This window comes from Erigeron canadensis, chromosome 6, assembly GCF_010389155.1.
Source record: "Erigeron canadensis isolate Cc75 chromosome 6, C_canadensis_v1, whole genome shotgun sequence".
Lineage (NCBI taxonomy): Eukaryota > Viridiplantae > Streptophyta > Magnoliopsida > Asterales > Asteraceae > Erigeron > Erigeron canadensis.
The window spans coordinates 36067228-36085972 of NC_057766.1; the positions used below are offsets into that span (position 1 = coordinate 36067228).

The following is an 18745-nucleotide window of genomic DNA, read 5'->3' on the forward strand; positions in this document are numbered from 1 at the left end:
AAAATACATATGGCAAAAAAAAAAAAAATCAAAATGTTCGAGATGGTATTTGTTGATAAATTGACATGTATTTTTCAAATTATATACTCTGCACTTTTTGTTTCTCTTTTTATGTAACTAAAGTTGAAAAAAACGGTAAACTGAAATCAATATTTACATAGAGTTAAATTTCATACGTTTCTTCTTTAACTTTTGTATCGATTAAGTTGTGATATTGGTTATATACTATTTGTTTATCTGAAAATCATAACGTTCGAGATGATCTTTGTTGATGAATTGATATGTATTTTTTAAACTATATACTATACACTTTTTGTTTCTTTTTTTATTTAATAAAGTTGGAAAAAATGGGGTAAACTGAAATCAATATTTATATAGAGTTATTTTTCATATGTTTCTTCTTTAGTTTTCGTATTGATTAAGTTGTGATATTGGTCATACACTTTTTGTTTTTCTTTTTATTAACTAAAGTTGAAAAAAAAGGTAAACTAAAATAAATATTTATATAAAGTTAATTTTCATATGTTTTTTCTTTACCTTCGTATTCATTAAGTTGTAATATTGATCATACACTTTCTGTTTCACAATTATTATAAGATTTATATAGCTTGAGACTAGCCGTATAATGGACGAGCCTGAACACTAATTGGTTATATAAACTAGGCCAAAACTATAAAATAATTCGGTTACCAACTTACCGCTATACAATAATTTGGATGATCAAATAAGTCGTTTTTTATTTTCATTGATGAGATAGTTTTTTTTATCTTATCTATACTACATATATAAACAAACTACCCTTTCCCTCATACGACTCTCTACATTTGAATTGTCTAATTTACCCTTCTAACTTATACTACCTTCACATATCTTATCCCTGAAATTCCAAAATTACCCTTCAAGAAAAAAAATCCATAATTATTAAGAAACCCCATTGTGATAAAAAAAAACTTCATTCAACTCTAAAATTATTGCTGAAAGTATTGTTATGGATAAGAAAAAAAACACTTAATTGTCATATATTATATCACAAAACGATTAAACACTTAATTGTCATAATTGTCATATATTTATTAATTGCCCTGACCTCCTCCCCCCTACAATTGTATGTTTCATATAATTGATTATTTTTCATGGTTATTTTTACACTTCATTATTTCATTATTTCTTGCACCTATTCCACGATTTATTTTTAGAATGATATATACGGTTAGATGTTGCTTTGACGCATTTTATGAAAGTAACCTGAATACTATAAACCGTGACGTCATCTAATGCGTTATAGACCGTTGTCGCTGCAATGCGCGGACACCACTCTAGTTTTAATTAATTGATATAGAAAAATATAGTTCAAATTAGAAAAATACATGTACATTAGTAGCCACTTCGCATTATTATATTTTGTTATACAACCTAAATTATATTTACGAATGTGATTCACTTGCCATTTGCCATCAAAGAAATTTTTATAATATATTTCTGAAGTATATACGATATAGAAAAATTAAAAAATAATATTTTTGTCTTTAAATCAAAAAGGAAATAAAATAATGATACGCAAAAAGGTTAATTATCGAAAAATTTACCAAAACGCAAACAAAATATAAGTTTAAACAAAAAATAATATAACTTCGGGATTCGCAATATACCAAATTTAAAAGAATATAGAATAACATACGTTTGAGTTACTTATTTGAATCAACGGCTAAGATCTAAACTCTCAAATAATCAACCATAATCTCATCCGTACATTATATCAAACAAGATGGCATATCCGTAAATTGATACAAACCCTAAGGCGGTTTTCATCTGCCAACCAATAATAAATTCCAAATTTTAATTTTTAATTTTGCTTTTTTTGGCTCCAATTTCTCTCTCTCACCTCAAAAGCAAACAAAATATTGTGAGTAAGCATTTGCTTAGCTTTGCTTTCTTTCTTTCTTTTGAAGTAGCTTAAAGTTGCAGTACACACACTCCCATCCCACCACCACCTTAATCTCACACACATAACCACGCTTTTTCTCTCCCAATAGTTTTCTCTCTCCTAGGGTTTTCTCAAATCAAAGCTTTTTTTCAATTAATGTAAGTTAAATATCATCATTATTACATATAGATATAGATATATGTGTATGTATATACGCATTGTATTATTATAGCTTTTGTTAATGTATGTTGTATTTTTGCTATTTAAAGTAGGTTTGAAGTTTAATGTGCGAGTGTTGAGTCGGTGATTTGAAAGAGTGATGACGTCTAGAGGTGGAGGAAGCGGTTCGTCGGATCCGACACCGCCGCCGCAGCGACGGATCATGCGGACGCAGACGGCTGGGAATCTCGGAGAATCGATATTTGACAGTGAAGTTGTGCCGTCGTCGTTGGTTGAAATTGCTCCCATTCTTCGTGTGGCTAATGAAGTTGAGCCTAGTAACGCTAGGGTTGCTTATCTTTGTAAGTTTGTTGCTCTGCTCACAGTATTGTAATAATCGCTTACAATGTTGTATGTATATATATATATATATATATGTATGTATTAATTTTTAACCTATATTATACTCATTAACATTGACTCCATTTGCTGAAGGTAGTTAATGTGAGTTTAGTTATTATTATTATTATTATTTTTTGGTCAGAATGTTGAGAACTCCTAAATGTTGTATTAGATCTCATGTTTTTAAAGTTCATTCATACGTAAAAGGTTTATTGAAGAAAGTTTTTTTTTTTTTTTTTTTTCAAAACCTTAAAAATAGCCTTTTGTTTACACGTGAATGGCTAAAATATGGGTGGATAGCTCCACACAGCATATGTAGTGCCTATTTTTGTAGTCAGAGTAGAGTCATGACCCTACAAAAGGGAATTAAGCATTTCTTTACTGAATAAGCCGTTTGTCTGACATGCTATCTGAACCGATCCTGTTTCTGGTTTATGAGAGTTAAGAAGAACCGCAGTTTACTAAAATTTTGATCTCGGTTTATTTAGGTTCAAGATACTTGCCGCAGTTTACTAAAATTTTGATCTTGGTTCATTTAGGTTCAAGATACTTGTACTTATTGGAATTTATTTCACTGCAAAGTTAAAAGATGAGGAATAGAGTATAATATTATTTGGAATTACGAGCCTTTTCCTGTTATCCATAGTTGCAATATAGGTTTATCGTAAATATACACCCCCATTCCACCTTTTCTTGATCTATACTTTTTATAGTTTTATTTGTCATCCATAGTTGCAATATAGGTTTATCGTAAATATATACCCCCATTTCCACCTTTTCTTGATCTATACTTTTTATAGTTTTATTTTAATAATGGTTTTGCGGCAGGTCGGTTTTATGCATTTGAGAAAGCTCATAGGTTGGATCCCACTTCCAGCGGACGTGGTGTGCGTCAATTTAAAACAGCTCTTCTTCAGCGGCTTGAAAGGGTAAATACTTTTTAAATGGTGTTTTATATTGTTTTAATAAATAAAGGCAACTATACCGGATGTTTGTCTCAAGAATGACTTGAACCCACAACCTCTTATTTTGTGGGCTACTTTTTTGCTCTATTCACTGACCATTTGTTTTTTATTTTGATCAGGAAAATGACCCCACTTTGATTGGAAGGATGAAAAAAAGCGATGCACGTGAAATGCAGAGCTTTTATCGACATTACTACTCAAAGTACATCCAAGCTTTGCAAAGTGCTGCGGATAAGGCAGACCGGTGAGTGTTTGAAGATACAAAGTGGATACAAGCAGTGTTCTCACTGCTTTTTGCATTTTAAATTTTATGTTTTTCAGTGCTCATTGCATAACTGTTTTATATGTTCAGTGCACAGCTTACAAAAGCATACCAGACTGCTAATGTTCTTTTTGAGGTTTTAAAGGCTGTTAATCAGACACAAGCAGTGGAAGTTGATCGTGAGGTGGGCATAAAGAAAATTTTATGCTACTTCCATCAAGAATATAACTTTTGTCGCTGTTTTTATTTTCTTCAACTATTTGTTTACTTCTAATCTTTCTTGAATGGTTCTGCAGATTCTGGAAACACATGATAAAGTTGCACAGAAGACAGAGATTTATCTCCCATACAATATACTGCCTCTTGATCCCGATAGTGCTAATCAGGCTATTATGAGATTTCCTGAGGTATATATTGAATTTCTATCTTTTCTTGTATTCTGTACATTTGTTATCATTGTTGATTGACCTCATATGGTTTGCAGATTCAAGCTGCTGTTGTTGCTCTACGTAACACAAGAGGTCTTCCATGGCCCAGAGAATACAAGAAGAAAAATGAAGAAGACATTTTAGATTGGCTTCAATCTATGTTTGGGTTTCAGGTAACATGTGTTTATGGATCAATCGCTGGTAATGGAAGCGAGAGACTATAGTGGTTTACTAGTGTAACCCATTCTGTTCCATGAAGTTTACATATATGACCGGGAGCTGTGTTTGCAACAACTGACCCCTTATTGAACCTTTCCATTTGCAGAAAGACAATGTGGCAAATCAACGTGAGCACCTGATTTTGTTGCTTGCGAATGTTCATATTCGCCAAATTCCAAAACCTGATCAGCAGCCAAAGGTCATCTTTGTTTCTTGTGCTTGAATGACCCAAAGACTTGTATGCTGCGTAGCTTCTTTTCTTGCTTCATTCTAGCACATATCTCTTATTGTGTTTTATTTTTCTATTTCAATAGTTGGATGAGCGCGCATTGAATGAAGTGATGAAGAAACTTTTCAAGAACTACAAGAAATGGTGCAAGTACTTGGACCGTAAAAGTAGTCTTTGGTGAGGATATAGTACATTCTCTTGGGTAAGCTTAATTTTGTTCTGCATATCATTTTGTTGAACTTATGCAGCTTTTTCATGTGCTGCCAATAGGTTGCCAACTATTCAACAAGAAGTTCAACAACGTAAATTGTTGTATATGGGTCTGTATCTTCTTATCTGGGGGGAGGCTGCAAATCTGAGATTTATGCCTGAGTGTCTCTGCTACATCTATCATCATGTATGATTTTTGAGGCCCAACATGTTTATATATTTATTATGATCTACATAGTTATTGATCTGTTATTGTGGTTGTTTCTCTTAATTTACATTGGTATTTAAGTACCATCTTAAAATGTATAGGTTTCTTTCTTTCCATCTTGCTTCTTCCTGTCTTATTTTTTAGTTTTATTCACATCTACTGTTTGTAGTGATGAAGTTAATGGTTTTTATATCTTATAGATGGCCTTTGAACTGTACGGTATGCTAGCTGGCAATGTCAGTCCCATGACCGGTGAAAATGTAAAACCAGCTTATGGAGGAGACGAGGAAGCTTTCTTGACAAAAGTGGTTTCTCCTATTTATGATGTTATAGCAAAGGTATAAAACACTCCATTGCCTCATCTTGATTCGAAAGTTTTTTTTTTGCTTGCAAAGTTGCAATGCCAGTTATTCTTTTGCTTCCCTGTTTCATAGGAAGCTGCCTGGAGCAAAGTCGGGAAATCGAAACATTCCCAGTGGAGAAACTATGACGATTTAAATGAGTATTTCTGGTATAAATTTACTTGTGGGAGAAAATGTTAAGGTACTTGTATTACGTTATATATTGCTAAGAAATGCTTTAATATTACAGGTCTAAAGATTGTTTCCGGTTAGGTTGGCCAATGCGTGCTGATGCAGATTTTTTTTGTGAGCCTGTAAAGTCACGTGTGTCTGAAAAAAATGGGGTAAGCTTTAGCCGTAAGGCCTTCTCTACTTTACATTTCTTGTTCATAATTCAGAAGTCAAGTGTCATCTATGTTAAAATGGCGGAAAAATGTGATATCCAGGATGATAAACCAACTAGTAGCAGTCGGCGAGCTGCTAAAGTCAATTTTGTCGAGATACGCTCATATTGGCATGTGTTTAGAAGTTTTGACAGAATGTGGAGTTTCTTTATATTATGCTTACAGGTAACTTCTGCTGTATACGATACTACTACTATTCATGCTCGTATCTAAAAATTAACATGCTCATGACTGTCACTAACAATTTGTACTTTTAAGGCTATGATTATTGTTGCTTGGAATGGTGATGGAAACCCGACCACTATCTTCGATTCTGATGTTTTTAAGAAAGTACTGAGTGTTTTTATAACTGCTTCAATATTGAAGCTTGGTCAAGGTGCGTCAACTCATACCTAATTTCTTTACATTTTGTATTAAAAGCAAATAACAGAGTAGCTTATTTTTGTTTTGCAGCTGTTCTGGATGTGATATTCAATTGGAAGGCAAGACATTGCATGCCCTTCTATGTCAAGCTACGATATGTTTTGAAGGTTGTATCTGCTGCTGCATGGGTTGTAATCTTACCGGTTACTTATGCTTATACATCAGAAGACCCAGCTGGTTTTGCTCAAACCATTAAAGGGTGGTTTGGGAGCAGTTCTGGCTCCCCTTCATTGTTCATAGTGGCGGTTGTTGCTTATCTGTCACCCAACATGCTTGCTGCGGTGCTGTTTTTATTTCCCTTCATAAGACGCTACCTTGAGAGTTCAGACTACAGAATTGTGATGCTCATGATGTGGTGGTCTCAGGTGCAGACATTAAATTGCTTTCAGTTTATTTCATGTGTTTTGAGGTCTACAACTTAACTATTGGTCAAGGAAATTCTTAACTTAATATATATCATATATGACAGCCTCGGCTTTATGTTGGGAGGGGAATGCATGAGAGCACATTTTCACTTTTCAAGTAAGATATTAGAAGTTGAATTTATATAGAACTAGTTGAGAGTTACATTGTTCTATTCATGTGACCAGTATTGATTTATAAAATCAGGTACACGACCTTTTGGATTCTGCTCATTATTACGAAGCTGGCTTTCAGTTACTATTTAGAGGTTTTGTTCTTAACTATACTAAAAGATTTGGCCTAGTTGGTGCCTTATTACTGAGCATCTTTGTATACTAATACTTCAAAATTTGTAAGCATTGACATTTATAAAACATCATTGCAGATAAAGCCACTTGTGGGTCCTACAAAAGCTATCATGAGTGTTCATATCAATACTTATGCATGGCATGAGTTCTTCCCACAGGGTAATGATATAATGATAATAAAATAGAAAATGAAACTTCCAATTCCTGGTTTATATTCTGACATTGGAGTATTCGGTTCTGCAGCAAAGAACAATATCGGTGTGGTGGTTGCGCTCTGGGCTCCAATTATTCTTGTAGGAATACACTTCTTCTTATGGTTGTATTGCTCATCAGAATCTTTCTGTATAGCTATTAACACACATATAATGTATACAGGTGTATTTTATGGATACGCAAATCTGGTATGCTATATTCTCTACTTTATTTGGAGGTATTTATGGTGCATTTCGTCGTCTTGGAGAGGTTTGTTAATTTTTAGATCTGATCATGCTTCTATCCTTCTATTTGCAAAAGGACACCATACGCTGTCAAGTTATGTTCTAAAATCACTATATTGTCTTTATGTCTGTAGATTCGAACTCTAGGAATGCTACGGTCCCGTTTTGAGTCATTGCCTGGTGCGTTTAATGGCTGCTTAATTCCACCTGAGAAAAGTGATCAAGTGAAAAAGAAAGGACTTAAAGCAACCTTGTCACGTAATTACGACACGGTAAGTTTATGGCTTCTAATATATGCACATAAAATTAAATGATCTGATGATATTTTAATTAGTTGCGAATTGAAGCTTTATTTTTCATGATCAATACAGATAACCCCCCATAAAGGAAAAGAAGCTGCAAGATTTGCTCAGTTATGGAACAAAATTATCACCAGTTTCCGGGAGGAAGATCTTATTAATAATAGGTGACTATAAATTGATCTTTTTTGTGAGATGAGCTCTATATGTTGTAGCACCTTATAAATCTAATCTGCCGCCTTAAACTTTTTGTGGTTACAGGGAAATGAACCTCTTGCTTGTTCCTTATTGGGCGGACCTAGACTTGGACCTAATACAGTGGCCTCCGTTTCTGCTTGCTAGCATGGTACATATTAGCATGCTCAGTTGAAACTTTAGCGCTTTCCTGATAATACTTGGAATTGGTACTTCTAGAAGTTTATGAAATGTTCTTCATTGGTTTTTTAATTACTGGTTAGATTCCTATTGCATTGGATATGGCTAAAGACAGCAATGGCAAAGATCGTGAGCTGAAAAAGAGGATTGATAATGACAATTATATGTCTTGTGCGGTTCGTGAATGCTATGCTTCCTTCCGCAACATCATTAAGTTTTTGGTTCGTGGCAATCGCGAGAAGAAGTAAGTCTACTCATGGTTTTTGGCAGAAAAGATTTAAAAATTTTCTTAACATTTTCATGGCACGACTAGTTGTTGATAGTTGCATCTGTTTTCTGTTTCTTACTATTTGTAGCACAAACTGACTTTTTTTATAGGATTATCAATGACATCTTCGAAGAAGTTGACAAACATATAGAAAATGGTACTCTAGTGAAAGAGTTCAAAATGAGTGCTCTCCCTATCCTTTACGATCATGTTGTCAAGCTTATCAATTACTTGGTAAGTATTTAAGTAGCTTTCTGCAACTTCTTGTGTCTTCTAAGCTAACACAATATGATTTGGTATCCGCAGCTAACAAATAAGCAGGAGGATCGGGATCAAGTTGTTATCCTTTTTCAGGATATGCATGAAGTTGTTACCAGAGACATAATGGAGGATCAGTTTCCAAAGTAATCCTTTTCCTCTTAACTACTTCCAGTTCTCACCTTGTATCATTTCTTACCTTGTGTCCTTTTTCTTTTTGTATAGTTTGGATGAGCCAGGTTATGAGATGGATCAATACCAGCTATTTGCACCGGCAGGAGCAATTCTATTCCCGACTCCAGAATCTGAAGCTTGGAAGGAAAAAGTAATTCTTACAAAAGAAAATAGACATTCCATTCTTTTTTTTTTTTTTTGGTTTTAGTATATTATTCTTAAATGCTGTTCTTTTGCAGATCAACAGGTTGTACCTGTTGCTTACAGTCAAAGAGTCTGCTATGGATGTGCCATCTAACTTGGAAGCTAGAAGACGGATTTCCTTCTTCTCCAATTCATTATTTATGGATATGCCGTCAGCCCCCAAAGTTCGCAATATGCTTTCGTTTTCGTAAGTCTTTCAGCTGGAGGTTTTGAATTCGAATAGATTTGCTCACTTCAATTGTGGGGCATTATATGTAGTATTGTGAATTATTTTCTGTTTTGTGCTGTTTTGTAGTGTACTTACACCTTATTACACGGAGGAGGTTCTCTTTTCGTTGCATGATTTGGAAGTCCCGAACGAGGATGGGGTATCGATCCTATTCTATTTGCAGAAGATTTTCCCAGGTCTGTGATAGTCTATCATCTGTTTACAAGATACCACTGTGTGTTTTCCCCCTTGAAATATGTCTTTATTGTTATAAAGTATTATTGACAATGACTTTCAGATGAGTGGAACAACTTTCTTGAGAGAGTGAATTGTACCAACGAAGATGACCTAAAAGGAAACGACAAATTAGAGGATCATCTACGTCTTTGGGCTTCTTATAGAGGACAAACATTGACCAAAACTGGTAGACTTCGACTTAAGTTAAATAACATCTTTAAGACTAAAACACCTTATAGGTTTATCTTGATCAATTCATCATTATTTATGCCAGTTAGGGGAATGATGTATTATCGTAAAGCCTTGGAGCTTCAGGCGTTTCTTGATATGGCTAAAGACCAAGGTATTTTCTCTTCCATTACACTATTTCAACTAATAGAAATGAGGTTAGAAGCTAATAATAAATGGTTTGGTGAGCTGTTATTTGTTGTTGGTTGACCAGATCTGATGGAGGGGTATAAGGCGATTGAATTGAATGAGGACCAGATGAAGGGAGAAAGGTCATTGTGGGCTCAGTGTCAAGCAGTATCTGATATGAAGTTTACATATGTGGTGTCATGCCAACAATATGGCATTCAAAAACGATCAGGGGATCTTCGTGCACAAAATGTTCTGAGACTTATGACAGAGTACCCGTCCCTACGTGTAGCATACATTGATGAGGTTGAAGAGCCTAGCAAAGACGCAACTAAGAAAGTAAACCACAAGGTTTATTACTCGGCTTTAGTTAAAGCCATGCCAAATTCCAATGCTTCTGAAACGGGCCAAAACTTGGATCAGGTAGAAACTTGAATATTAATGTGTTTTTTTTCATGTAAAGACCAGATTAATTCTTTCTGAAACTTCATATAAACATACAATAATTATCGTCCAGGTTATATATAAGATAAAATTGCCTGGACCTGCAATATTAGGAGAAGGAAAGCCTGAGAATCAGAATCATGCGATCATCTTCACACGTGGAGAAGGCTTGCAGACGATTGACATGAACCAGGTATTTTATTGAACCCATTATCTTATTTTTAGATATAAATATAAATGAACAGTTTTTATGTCACATAAACTTCAATTGAACATCCTCTTGTAGGACAATTACATGGAAGAGGCCTTAAAAATGAGGAACTTGCTTCAAGAATTTCTGAAAAAACATGATGATGTGAGATACCCCACGATTTTGGGACTTCGGGAACATATTTTTACTGGCAGTGTTTCTTCTCTTGCATGGTTTATGTCCAATCAAGAAACAAGTTTCGTAACAATTGGTCAAAGGCTGTTGGCCAATCCTTTGAAGGTTCGTTTTCATTATGGTCATCCGGATGTGTTTGATAGGCTCTTTCACTTGACAAGAGGGGGTGTGAGCAAAGCCTCCAAGATCATAAATCTGAGTGAAGATATATTTGCCGGTATTAATCTCTTTCTCACTCTCGTGTAATTACTCGTTTTGGTATGATCTTACAGTTCTTTCTTTGTGTAAAGGTTTCAATTCCACACTCCGTGAAGGCAATGTTACACATCATGAATATATACAAGTTGGTAAAGGGAGAGACGTGGGTTTAAATCAAATATCTCTGTTTGAGGCGAAAATAGCCAATGGAAATGGGGAACAAACCCTTAGTCGTGATGTTTACAGACTTGGTCACCGGTTTGACTTTTTCAGAATGCTTTCATGCTACTTCACTACAATCGGTTTCTACTTTAGTACCTTGGTAATGTACTTGCTAAAATCTGTCCTTTCATATTGTAATATTGTTACTTTATTCTGTTTTTCTACTCATCACTTTCTCTTTTTGCAGATCACCGTGTTGACTGTGTATGTATTTCTATATGGGCGTCTTTATCTTGTTCTTAGTGGACTCGAGGAAGGGCTTGCTTCACAACCTGCCATTCGACACAATAAACCACTTCAAGTAGCTCTTGCTTCACAATCCTTTGTGCAAATTGGGTTCTTAATGGCCCTACCTATGATGATGGAAATTGGTCTAGAAAGGGGATTCCGGACTGCATTAAGTGAATTCATTCTCATGCAGTTGCAACTTGCCCCTGTGTTCTTCACATTTTCACTTGGAACAAAGACTCACTACTATGGTAGGACCTTGCTTCATGGAGGCGCAAAGTACAGGGCGACAGGCCGTGGGTTTGTCGTGTTTCATGCAAAGTTTGCTGAAAATTACCGTCTTTACTCCCGTAGTCATTTTGTAAAGGGAATCGAGCTAATGATCTTGCTACTTGTTTACCAAATATTTGGTCAATCATATAGAGGGACAGTTGCTTACCTATTGATCACTATCTCGATATGGTTTATGGTTGGCACGTGGCTATTTGCCCCTTTCCTTTTCAATCCCTCAGGTTTTGAGTGGCAAAAGATTGTAGATGACTGGTCTGATTGGAATAAGTGGATTAGCAACCAGGGTGGTATTGGTGTGCCCCCTGAGAAGAGTTGGGAGTCATGGTGGGAAGAGGAGCAAGAACACCTGCATTATTCAGGAAAGCGTGGTGTTATAGTAGAGATATTGTTAGCATTGCGTTTTTTTATTTATCAGTACGGGCTTGTTTATCATCTAAGTATGACAAAGCATCAGAAGAGTGTCTTGGTAAGTGTTTTGCTGAGCTTTTTTCTATACTCTATTTTGCAACATCATAATAATGTTGTATATGTTTGTTTGATGGAGAACAGGTTTATGGTATATCATGGGTGGTCATTTTCGCCATTTTGTTGGTGGTGAAGGTGAGGCTTTTGTTATAAATATATTTTTGCCCTTTTTTAGGAATTATTGTTTATTTTAATTTGTTTGGTTCTAAGTTTTTTGTTTTGATCCTCAGGCTGTATCTTTCGGGCGGATGAAATTCAGTGCAAAGTTTCAACTTGTTTTCCGCCTAATCAAAGGGGCAATCTTCATCATGTTTGTTTCTATTCTGGTGATCCTGATTGCCCTTCCCCATATGACATTACAAGACATTGTTGTGTGCATACTTGCCTTCATGCCAACCGGCTGGGGTTTATTATTGGTTAGTAAATGCTTGCCTTCTCCTGTACATTCAAGTTTTTTTTTGTTACATGCGTGTAGTTGATACAAGAACATCGCCTGTCAATTCGGCTTATCTTTATAAATATTAAGAGCAATCTATTATAAAAAGCTTAGATTTGTGGGAGGATATTGGTAAGGACAAAATTAATGGACCTACTTTCAAATCTTTGTTAACATCTTGACTACTCTTTGCATCCTAAAGCCACTAGTTGCTTAGATTAGTGGGCTCCTAACCCGTTGTACAATTGCTATCTATAAATGGAATACATTATTGAATCTCTGTTTTTCTCAAACGCACTATATGAACTGGACTCATATAAACCGGTGTGTTTCTTGATTGTCAGATTGCACAGGCATGTAAACCCGTAGTGAAGACAGCAGGTTTCTGGGGATCCATTAGAACACTTGCTCGTGGATATGAGATAGTGATGGGTTTGCTGCTGTTCACCCCAGTTGCGTTTCTTGCATGGTTTCCTTTTGTTTCAGAATTTCAAACACGTATGCTGTTCAACCAAGCATTCAGCAGAGGTTTGCAAATATCTCGTATTCTTGGAGGGCATAGGAAAGATCGGTCAGCTAGAAACAAAGAGTAGTCTTGTAATGTATCCACTGTTTGAATGCCTTTCTGTGTTTGATTTTTGGGTAGCTAGCTAGTTCTATGTAACTGTGCATTAAGCAATGAACACTTGCTAATGTGTGGTCTGATGGGCATAACATCCATGTAAATGTATCATCTTAAATTAGAATTTATGCCAATTTTGGTGTTATGATGCTCGGTCTTAGAAGTGAAAAAAGGTTGTATGCTAATGTCATATTGTACTAAAAGGTCAACAATTGCTTGAGAAAATATTTATTGGGTTTAAGCATCACTGCATCATCCACCATATATTTTATTTTTGAAAAAAAATGTTTCATAGTTATGCAAAAATGTCATTTCATGAGTTTTTTAGATTGAAACAGAAAACAAAATGAGGTAGGTGCTATGAGTATATGTATTTTCATATATGGAAAGTTTATCATTGAATGAACTATATTGACTTGATTTTTACTCTCGGTAAAGGTGTTTAGTGAAGATGTTGAAAGAACAGATCTCTGATTTAAGTGAAAGAAAAGCTTGATGAAAGGGAAGGTAGGAACTAGGAAGGGACGGAATCTAGTTAATGATAAATTAAACTAACGAATTACTTTTGGCTACAGAGAAAAGAAATAATGGTTGAAAGTCGGAATTATGGTCAAAAGTAAAACAGTTGAAATGCTAACGATGTATTAGGAGCTGCTACAGTCTGACAGATAATTAAATCTAAAAGCTTACGCTGATAAAAGAGTGCATCTCACTTCTCAGGAACAAACTGTAAAGCACTTGTATGGGAGCATACCTTAAAAGATCCTATAATTTTAATTTTTTTTGCCTTCGTATATCCTGAAAATTCTAATGCTAGATACAATAGACTGAACCATATGATTTTATATACATAGACTCAAAGGGTCAGTTCAAGTTTTTTAGATCCATGTATGGGCCATGCTTCTCCAACAAAGGACATATACACCACTTCCTAAAATCAACACATGACCTGAAAAATATGATATGGACAAAACTATGATAGTTTAGCAATTGGCTTTTCTTTTTCTGTTTCCCCTGTTGCTTGGTAATGAGGCTGTCAAGTACCTAGAGTTAGTGATCTCCCGAGGTATAGCAGCCCCAGAAGATTTCAGGATTCCAATCAACTCCGGAAACAAACTCCTGTTCTCTTCATTAACAAAGAGAATAGAATTACCCTCCTTTCCCATTCTGGATGCTCTACCAATCTGATGAACATACTCCTTGATTGAATTTGGCATGTCAAACACGATAACTTGTCTTACATGCAAAAGATCAATTCCTCTGCCCAATATCCCGGTTGCGACAATCACCTGAATTTCTCCTAGTAAAAACGAACTTATAATATCTCTTCTTTCTTTCATGCTCTTATCTCCATGAATAGCCAAAACCTTAAGTCCCGTGGTTACAGTTATCGCCTCAGAAAGGAGATCTGCTCCTATTCTTGAACCCACAAACACTATGACGGGTGGCTTGAAATGCTGTTTGCTTGTCAATATATCAAAAAGCTTTTGCTTCTTTCGGTTTGACTCAACCCATATAGCCACCTGTTTCACCGCCTGATTTGGCTCGTTTAGCTTTCCAACAGTAATGATGATGACTTCTTTTGCCAGTGAACTTGCCATCTTCTCCACTTCAACCGGAACCGTCGCAGAATACAACAAGACTTGAGGTTGAGATAAAGCCCTGTAAATCTGCATTACCTGTTCGCGGAAGCCCTTTTGGAGCATGCAATCTACTTCATCTATAACTAACATCGAGACACGATCTAGCTCAATGTCATATTTGGTTAAAAGATCAATAAGCCTGCCAGGTGTACCAACAATCATTTCTATTCCACCCTGTATGCGATGAATCTGTCTAGGCATTGCATCACCACCCACCACCAATGCTGTTTTAAACGGCAACCCTTTTCCGAGCACCTTAGCTTGTTCCTCAACCTGTATGCAAAGTTCCCTAGTTGGTGTCAGCACCATCACTAATGGTTTCTTCTCGTCTGAACCCACTTCCTTTCTAAACTTTGCACAGTACGAAACTACAGGAACCAAATACGCCGCAGTTTTTCCTGAACCAGTCTCAGCTGAAACAAGCAGGCTTTGACCCTTCAATGCAGCAGGAATCGCCTGCATTTGAACAGGAGTCGGGATTTCATATCCTGCACGTTCAATGTTCTGCAAGAGCTTCTGAGGAATATCACAGTGAGCAAAAGATAAAACCGGACTAGGAACACAATCACCCTTTACAACAATCTCAAACTTATTCCTAACCAATTCCGTCTGTGCATTCGTTAAAGAATGCCCCTCTGATTTACCATTACTACCATCTCTAACATAAATACACTCATCTGTTGCAGGTAGTCTCACTGCAGGCAGAACAACACTACTCTGCAACTCGGGTTGTTTAAATTTTAGTAAAACTTTCTGCTTACATTCAAGACTGCAGATATCATCATCAGTTTCATCACATATATATTCACCATACCGACCACATTCTACGCATCGAGGCTCTTCGGGTAAAGCTTCTCTTTGTTGAACACTATATGTTTTCACATCATCTTCTGCAGATACATAAAACATTATAAAATCAAAAACAAAGTGATTAAAATAAAGTGGGTGTGCTATGAATTAAATTAATTTTGTTCATTCAAGAAAAAAGTTATGATCTTCATATACAGATGAAAAAAATCCAAGAAAATAGAGAACTTAATTTAATTAATCATAATTTGGTGAAATTAGTTGGTACCTGAAGTTTGTAGAGAATCTTGTGGTGTTAGTATTGTTTGATTCTCCATTATGAGAATCAAAAATTGATGAAGAAAACACAAATATAAGAACCCTGGGAAAATTTGAAATGGGACATTATTAGTTGGGAATCAAATTAGGGCTAATTCTGTACTCGTAATATTTAACATGATTGCTGATTGCACCCCTTATCTTATACAAAATTGTGATGTTTACCTTTTAGAATACATCAATGTTTAACTTCTTTTAATATGGGGAAAATGATATATTCATTCCTCCATTCCACTAAAGAAAAATGTATAGTTGTCAACAATCGATATATTGAATTGGTAGATTGTAATCATATGTAGATCAATGATATTCGTACCACATACGGTACGGTAGATTTGTTAAATTGTGTGGACAAATATCACTTCCCATTATTAAAAGACCCGAGAGGCCCTCTTTGATACCTGTAAATATGGGATAAATACATTTTTTAATGATCACGAAAATTGAAGGAAAAAAAAAATCAAACAATCGATATGTGATTGTCTTTTGAGTAGTCCACGCTATACTTTAAACAAAGTTAATTAAATGCTTATATATATCAAAGCTTAGAAAAAACAAAAGAGTTTTTTTTGTTAGTTGACGGCTGAAGGGAATAGGTCATGCACATGTTGTTCAAGGGATACTACAACCCGTTTTGGACGAAGATAACTAAAACTCTGGAGGAGGGGTTGAACCTGCGAAAGTGGTATAATTACAGGTACCGTCCTTGCGTTTAACTAGAAGTTTATTTATGTGCATAGTGGCCGGGCCTCAACAAATAGCTAGGCAGGCTTCCAATTTATATTGTGTTAAGTTGTTAACCCATTACATGGCCCATGGGCTGCGTGCATACACATATATGACATATTATTATATATATACCCCGGCCGTATGAATGAATTAGGATTTAATCTAATAATAATCCTGATCATATAAGAACGAATAATAATAATATCTTGGCGTCGGTACGTTTGGAAAATTAAGGGTTTAGAATATAATAATAATGGGAGAGACATCATTAGAATTAGGTGTGGATGAGATGGAGGAGATACTAAAGAGGTTGGATGTAAAAGATTTAATACGATGCAAGAGTGTGTGTAAGTCATGGAGATGTGTGATATCTCGTCCTTGTTTTGTGAAAGCTCATATGAGTTACACGTACAACAATGACGTCAACAATTATCGACTTGGAGATAGAAGGATCGTGACCCATAGATCGTTATCCATGAATTATCAATCGTTTTCATACCTTGGTAAGTATTGTGTTGTTGGCTCCTCCAACGGGTTGGTATGTATTTCTCCTAAGGATGTCAGGCTTTTAATAGCCAATCCTTCAACAAGAGAGGTGAAACACTTGGAACAGCTGCCCGAAACTCCTAGGAAAATGAGGCTCTCAGTATGTTGGGGTTTTGGGTATGATCCATCAATAGACGATTACAAGGTTGTCATGGGGATCGCTCAAGGTAGGGGTGTGAAAAAGTTTTATGTGTTAAAGTTGAAATCAAATACTTGGGAATGTATTGGAGAATTATTGTATTATAACGGTAACAATAAAAACCACGGTGTTTTACTCAATGGTTCACTTTACTGGTTTATGTGGGAGGATTTTAGTTCTAAACACAAAAATAAGAAGCAAAAGCAGGTAATTGTTTCTTTTGATTTATCTACACATGAGTTTAAAAAAATACCGCAACCTTCATATTCCTTGGGATCATATGACTGTGACATGCGCCATCACACGCTCGGGTTTTTCCAAGATTGTCTCTGCATATACAATATTCGTCTGCCTTCCACCTCTATCAAATGGATAATGAGGAAAAACTACTCCTGGGAATTGTTGTCATATGATTGTGAGATAATTGTGAATAATGGTAATTACTTGAGAGCATTCAAGTGCAATCTAGACGACGGGAGTTGTTTGTTGTGCGGTGAGGAGGATGCTATGCCTATGCGCCTGATCAAGCCTGTGGAATATCTATCGGCCCCTATATATGTGGAGACCCTTGTATCTCCACATTATTATGCTAATCGTGATCATGATTTTACTAATAATGCACTACCCAATAACACGAGGAAAAGGAAGACAGATACGAGTAAATGTCAAGGTGGAGTACGACATTCATGTTATGATATTTATAGATATTCATATACATACACGTACTCGTAACCGTACGTGGCCACCTACCTCCATACCTTATATGTGTCTAATTAGATCCATATATGTTAGTTCTATTAATTGTCAGTCGAATTAATATATAGAAAGTTTCAATTAATATTATGCATAATTCTTTTAAAAAGTCTTATTTATCATTTCTACATGTCATTTTTTCAAGATCTATGTAAAGCTTCAAGGTATTGAATATTTAGATTTAAAATCAGACTTTGATGTTGCATAATCTATTAATAATTCCTAATGTTAGCATCCATTAAGGTTAAGCTTGTACGTATGTTATTTTGATTGGATTTAATTGATTGTTAAAGTTCCTTTTGAAAAGTCGATGACTTAGATATATTGGATCGGAATGCTGGCAATCAGATTATTTTGTTTGATATTGCCTCAAATAATATAAGCTAGGTTGAACTAGTCGGGTTTTTATGAAATGATCTGGCACCAAAAAAAAAAAACCAAACCAAAAGCAATTACTTATTTGACAATCATTAATATATGTTCTAATAATTCAATTGAACTATTGTGAAAATTTTAATCTCAAAACAGAAGTAACAAGATTTTGGTAAAAGTCATACTTCGTATATCTTAAAACTAAGCATCTTTGATGATTGTTCTATAATAATGTTTTATGAAATTTGAAAACATGTGCTGCTGTGCATAACTACTGAATTGTAGTAAGAAACCATCCTATGTTTATGTGGGTTGAAACTTGAAAATGTCCAAAATTATTGAAGAGTTCCAAATTACCTTACACTTACATTTTCTTTTACCGTGAGTATGTAACCACATGTTTTAATGTTTATACGGAGTAAAACTTTAAAATGTTTCACCATGGC

The 18745-nt window shown here is 35.3% G+C and overlaps 3 protein-coding genes across 4 annotated transcripts; 2 read left to right on the top strand and 1 right to left on the bottom strand.

Moving 5' to 3' along the window:
- Nucleotides 1–1997: 1997 nt before the first annotated feature.
- LOC122605344 (callose synthase 3-like) lies at nucleotides 1998–13239 on the top strand. Of its 2 annotated transcripts, XM_043778271.1 has the most exons (40): nucleotides 1998–2082; nucleotides 2194–2445; nucleotides 3314–3414; nucleotides 3570–3694; nucleotides 3803–3896; nucleotides 4009–4119; nucleotides 4197–4313; nucleotides 4466–4558; nucleotides 4674–4765; nucleotides 4859–4985; nucleotides 5207–5344; nucleotides 5441–5517; nucleotides 5598–5691; nucleotides 5794–5916; nucleotides 6010–6127; nucleotides 6205–6539; nucleotides 6644–6696; nucleotides 6784–6844; nucleotides 6962–7043; nucleotides 7128–7177; nucleotides 7260–7346; nucleotides 7456–7593; nucleotides 7693–7787; nucleotides 7882–7966; nucleotides 8079–8239; nucleotides 8374–8497; nucleotides 8570–8667; nucleotides 8747–8846; nucleotides 8935–9086; nucleotides 9195–9304; nucleotides 9406–9531; nucleotides 9619–9687; nucleotides 9787–10124; nucleotides 10219–10338; nucleotides 10432–10747; nucleotides 10821–11050; nucleotides 11138–11935; nucleotides 12019–12069; nucleotides 12165–12350; nucleotides 12715–13239. In XM_043778271.1, the coding sequence occupies exons 2-40, from the start codon at nucleotides 2244–2246 to the stop codon at nucleotides 12961–12963; spliced, it is 5826 nt and encodes a 1941-aa protein (XP_043634206.1). In that variant the 5' UTR covers nucleotides 1998–2082; nucleotides 2194–2243; the 3' UTR covers nucleotides 12964–13239. The 2 variants fall into 2 exon arrangements, with proteins under 2 accessions (XP_043634206.1, XP_043634205.1); XM_043778270.1 differs by having other exon boundaries at nucleotides 5598–5916.
- Nucleotides 13240–13753: 514 nt separating this feature from the next.
- LOC122605058 (DEAD-box ATP-dependent RNA helicase 41) lies at nucleotides 13754–15841 on the bottom strand. Its single transcript, XM_043777932.1, has 2 exons — nucleotides 15711–15841; nucleotides 13754–15525 (listed from the first exon to the last, which is right to left on the bottom strand). The coding sequence occupies exons 1-2, from the start codon at nucleotides 15757–15759 to the stop codon at nucleotides 13976–13978; spliced, it is 1599 nt and encodes a 532-aa protein (XP_043633867.1). The 5' UTR covers nucleotides 15760–15841; the 3' UTR covers nucleotides 13754–13975.
- Nucleotides 15842–16742: 901 nt separating this feature from the next.
- LOC122604803 (putative F-box protein At3g16210) lies at nucleotides 16743–17906 on the top strand. Its single transcript, XM_043777668.1, has one exon. It carries the CDS (start codon nucleotides 16743–16745, stop codon nucleotides 17904–17906), a length of 1164 nt encoding a protein of 387 aa, XP_043633603.1.
- The last annotated feature ends 839 nt before the right edge of the window (nucleotides 17907–18745 follow it).

Coding starts and splice junctions, on each gene's coding strand:
- LOC122605344 (XM_043778270.1), top strand. CDS start 2,244: ATGACGTCTAGAGGTGGAGGAAGCGGTTCGTCGGATCCGACACCGCCG. Junction 4,986..5,206: donor TCTGCTACATCTATCATCAT/GTATGATTTTTG, acceptor TATATCTTATAG/ATGGCCTTTGAACTGTACGG. Junction 12,351..12,714: donor CCGGCTGGGGTTTATTATTG/GTTAGTAAATGC, acceptor CTTGATTGTCAG/ATTGCACAGGCATGTAAACC.
- LOC122605058 (XM_043777932.1), bottom strand. CDS start 15,759: ATGGAGAATCAAACAATACTAACACCACAAGATTCTCTACAAACTTCA. Junction 15,526..15,710: donor AGATTCTCTACAAACTTCAG/GTACCAACTAAT, acceptor ATGTATCTGCAG/AAGATGATGTGAAAACATAT.
- LOC122604803 (XM_043777668.1), top strand. CDS start 16,743: ATGGGAGAGACATCATTAGAATTAGGTGTGGATGAGATGGAGGAGATA.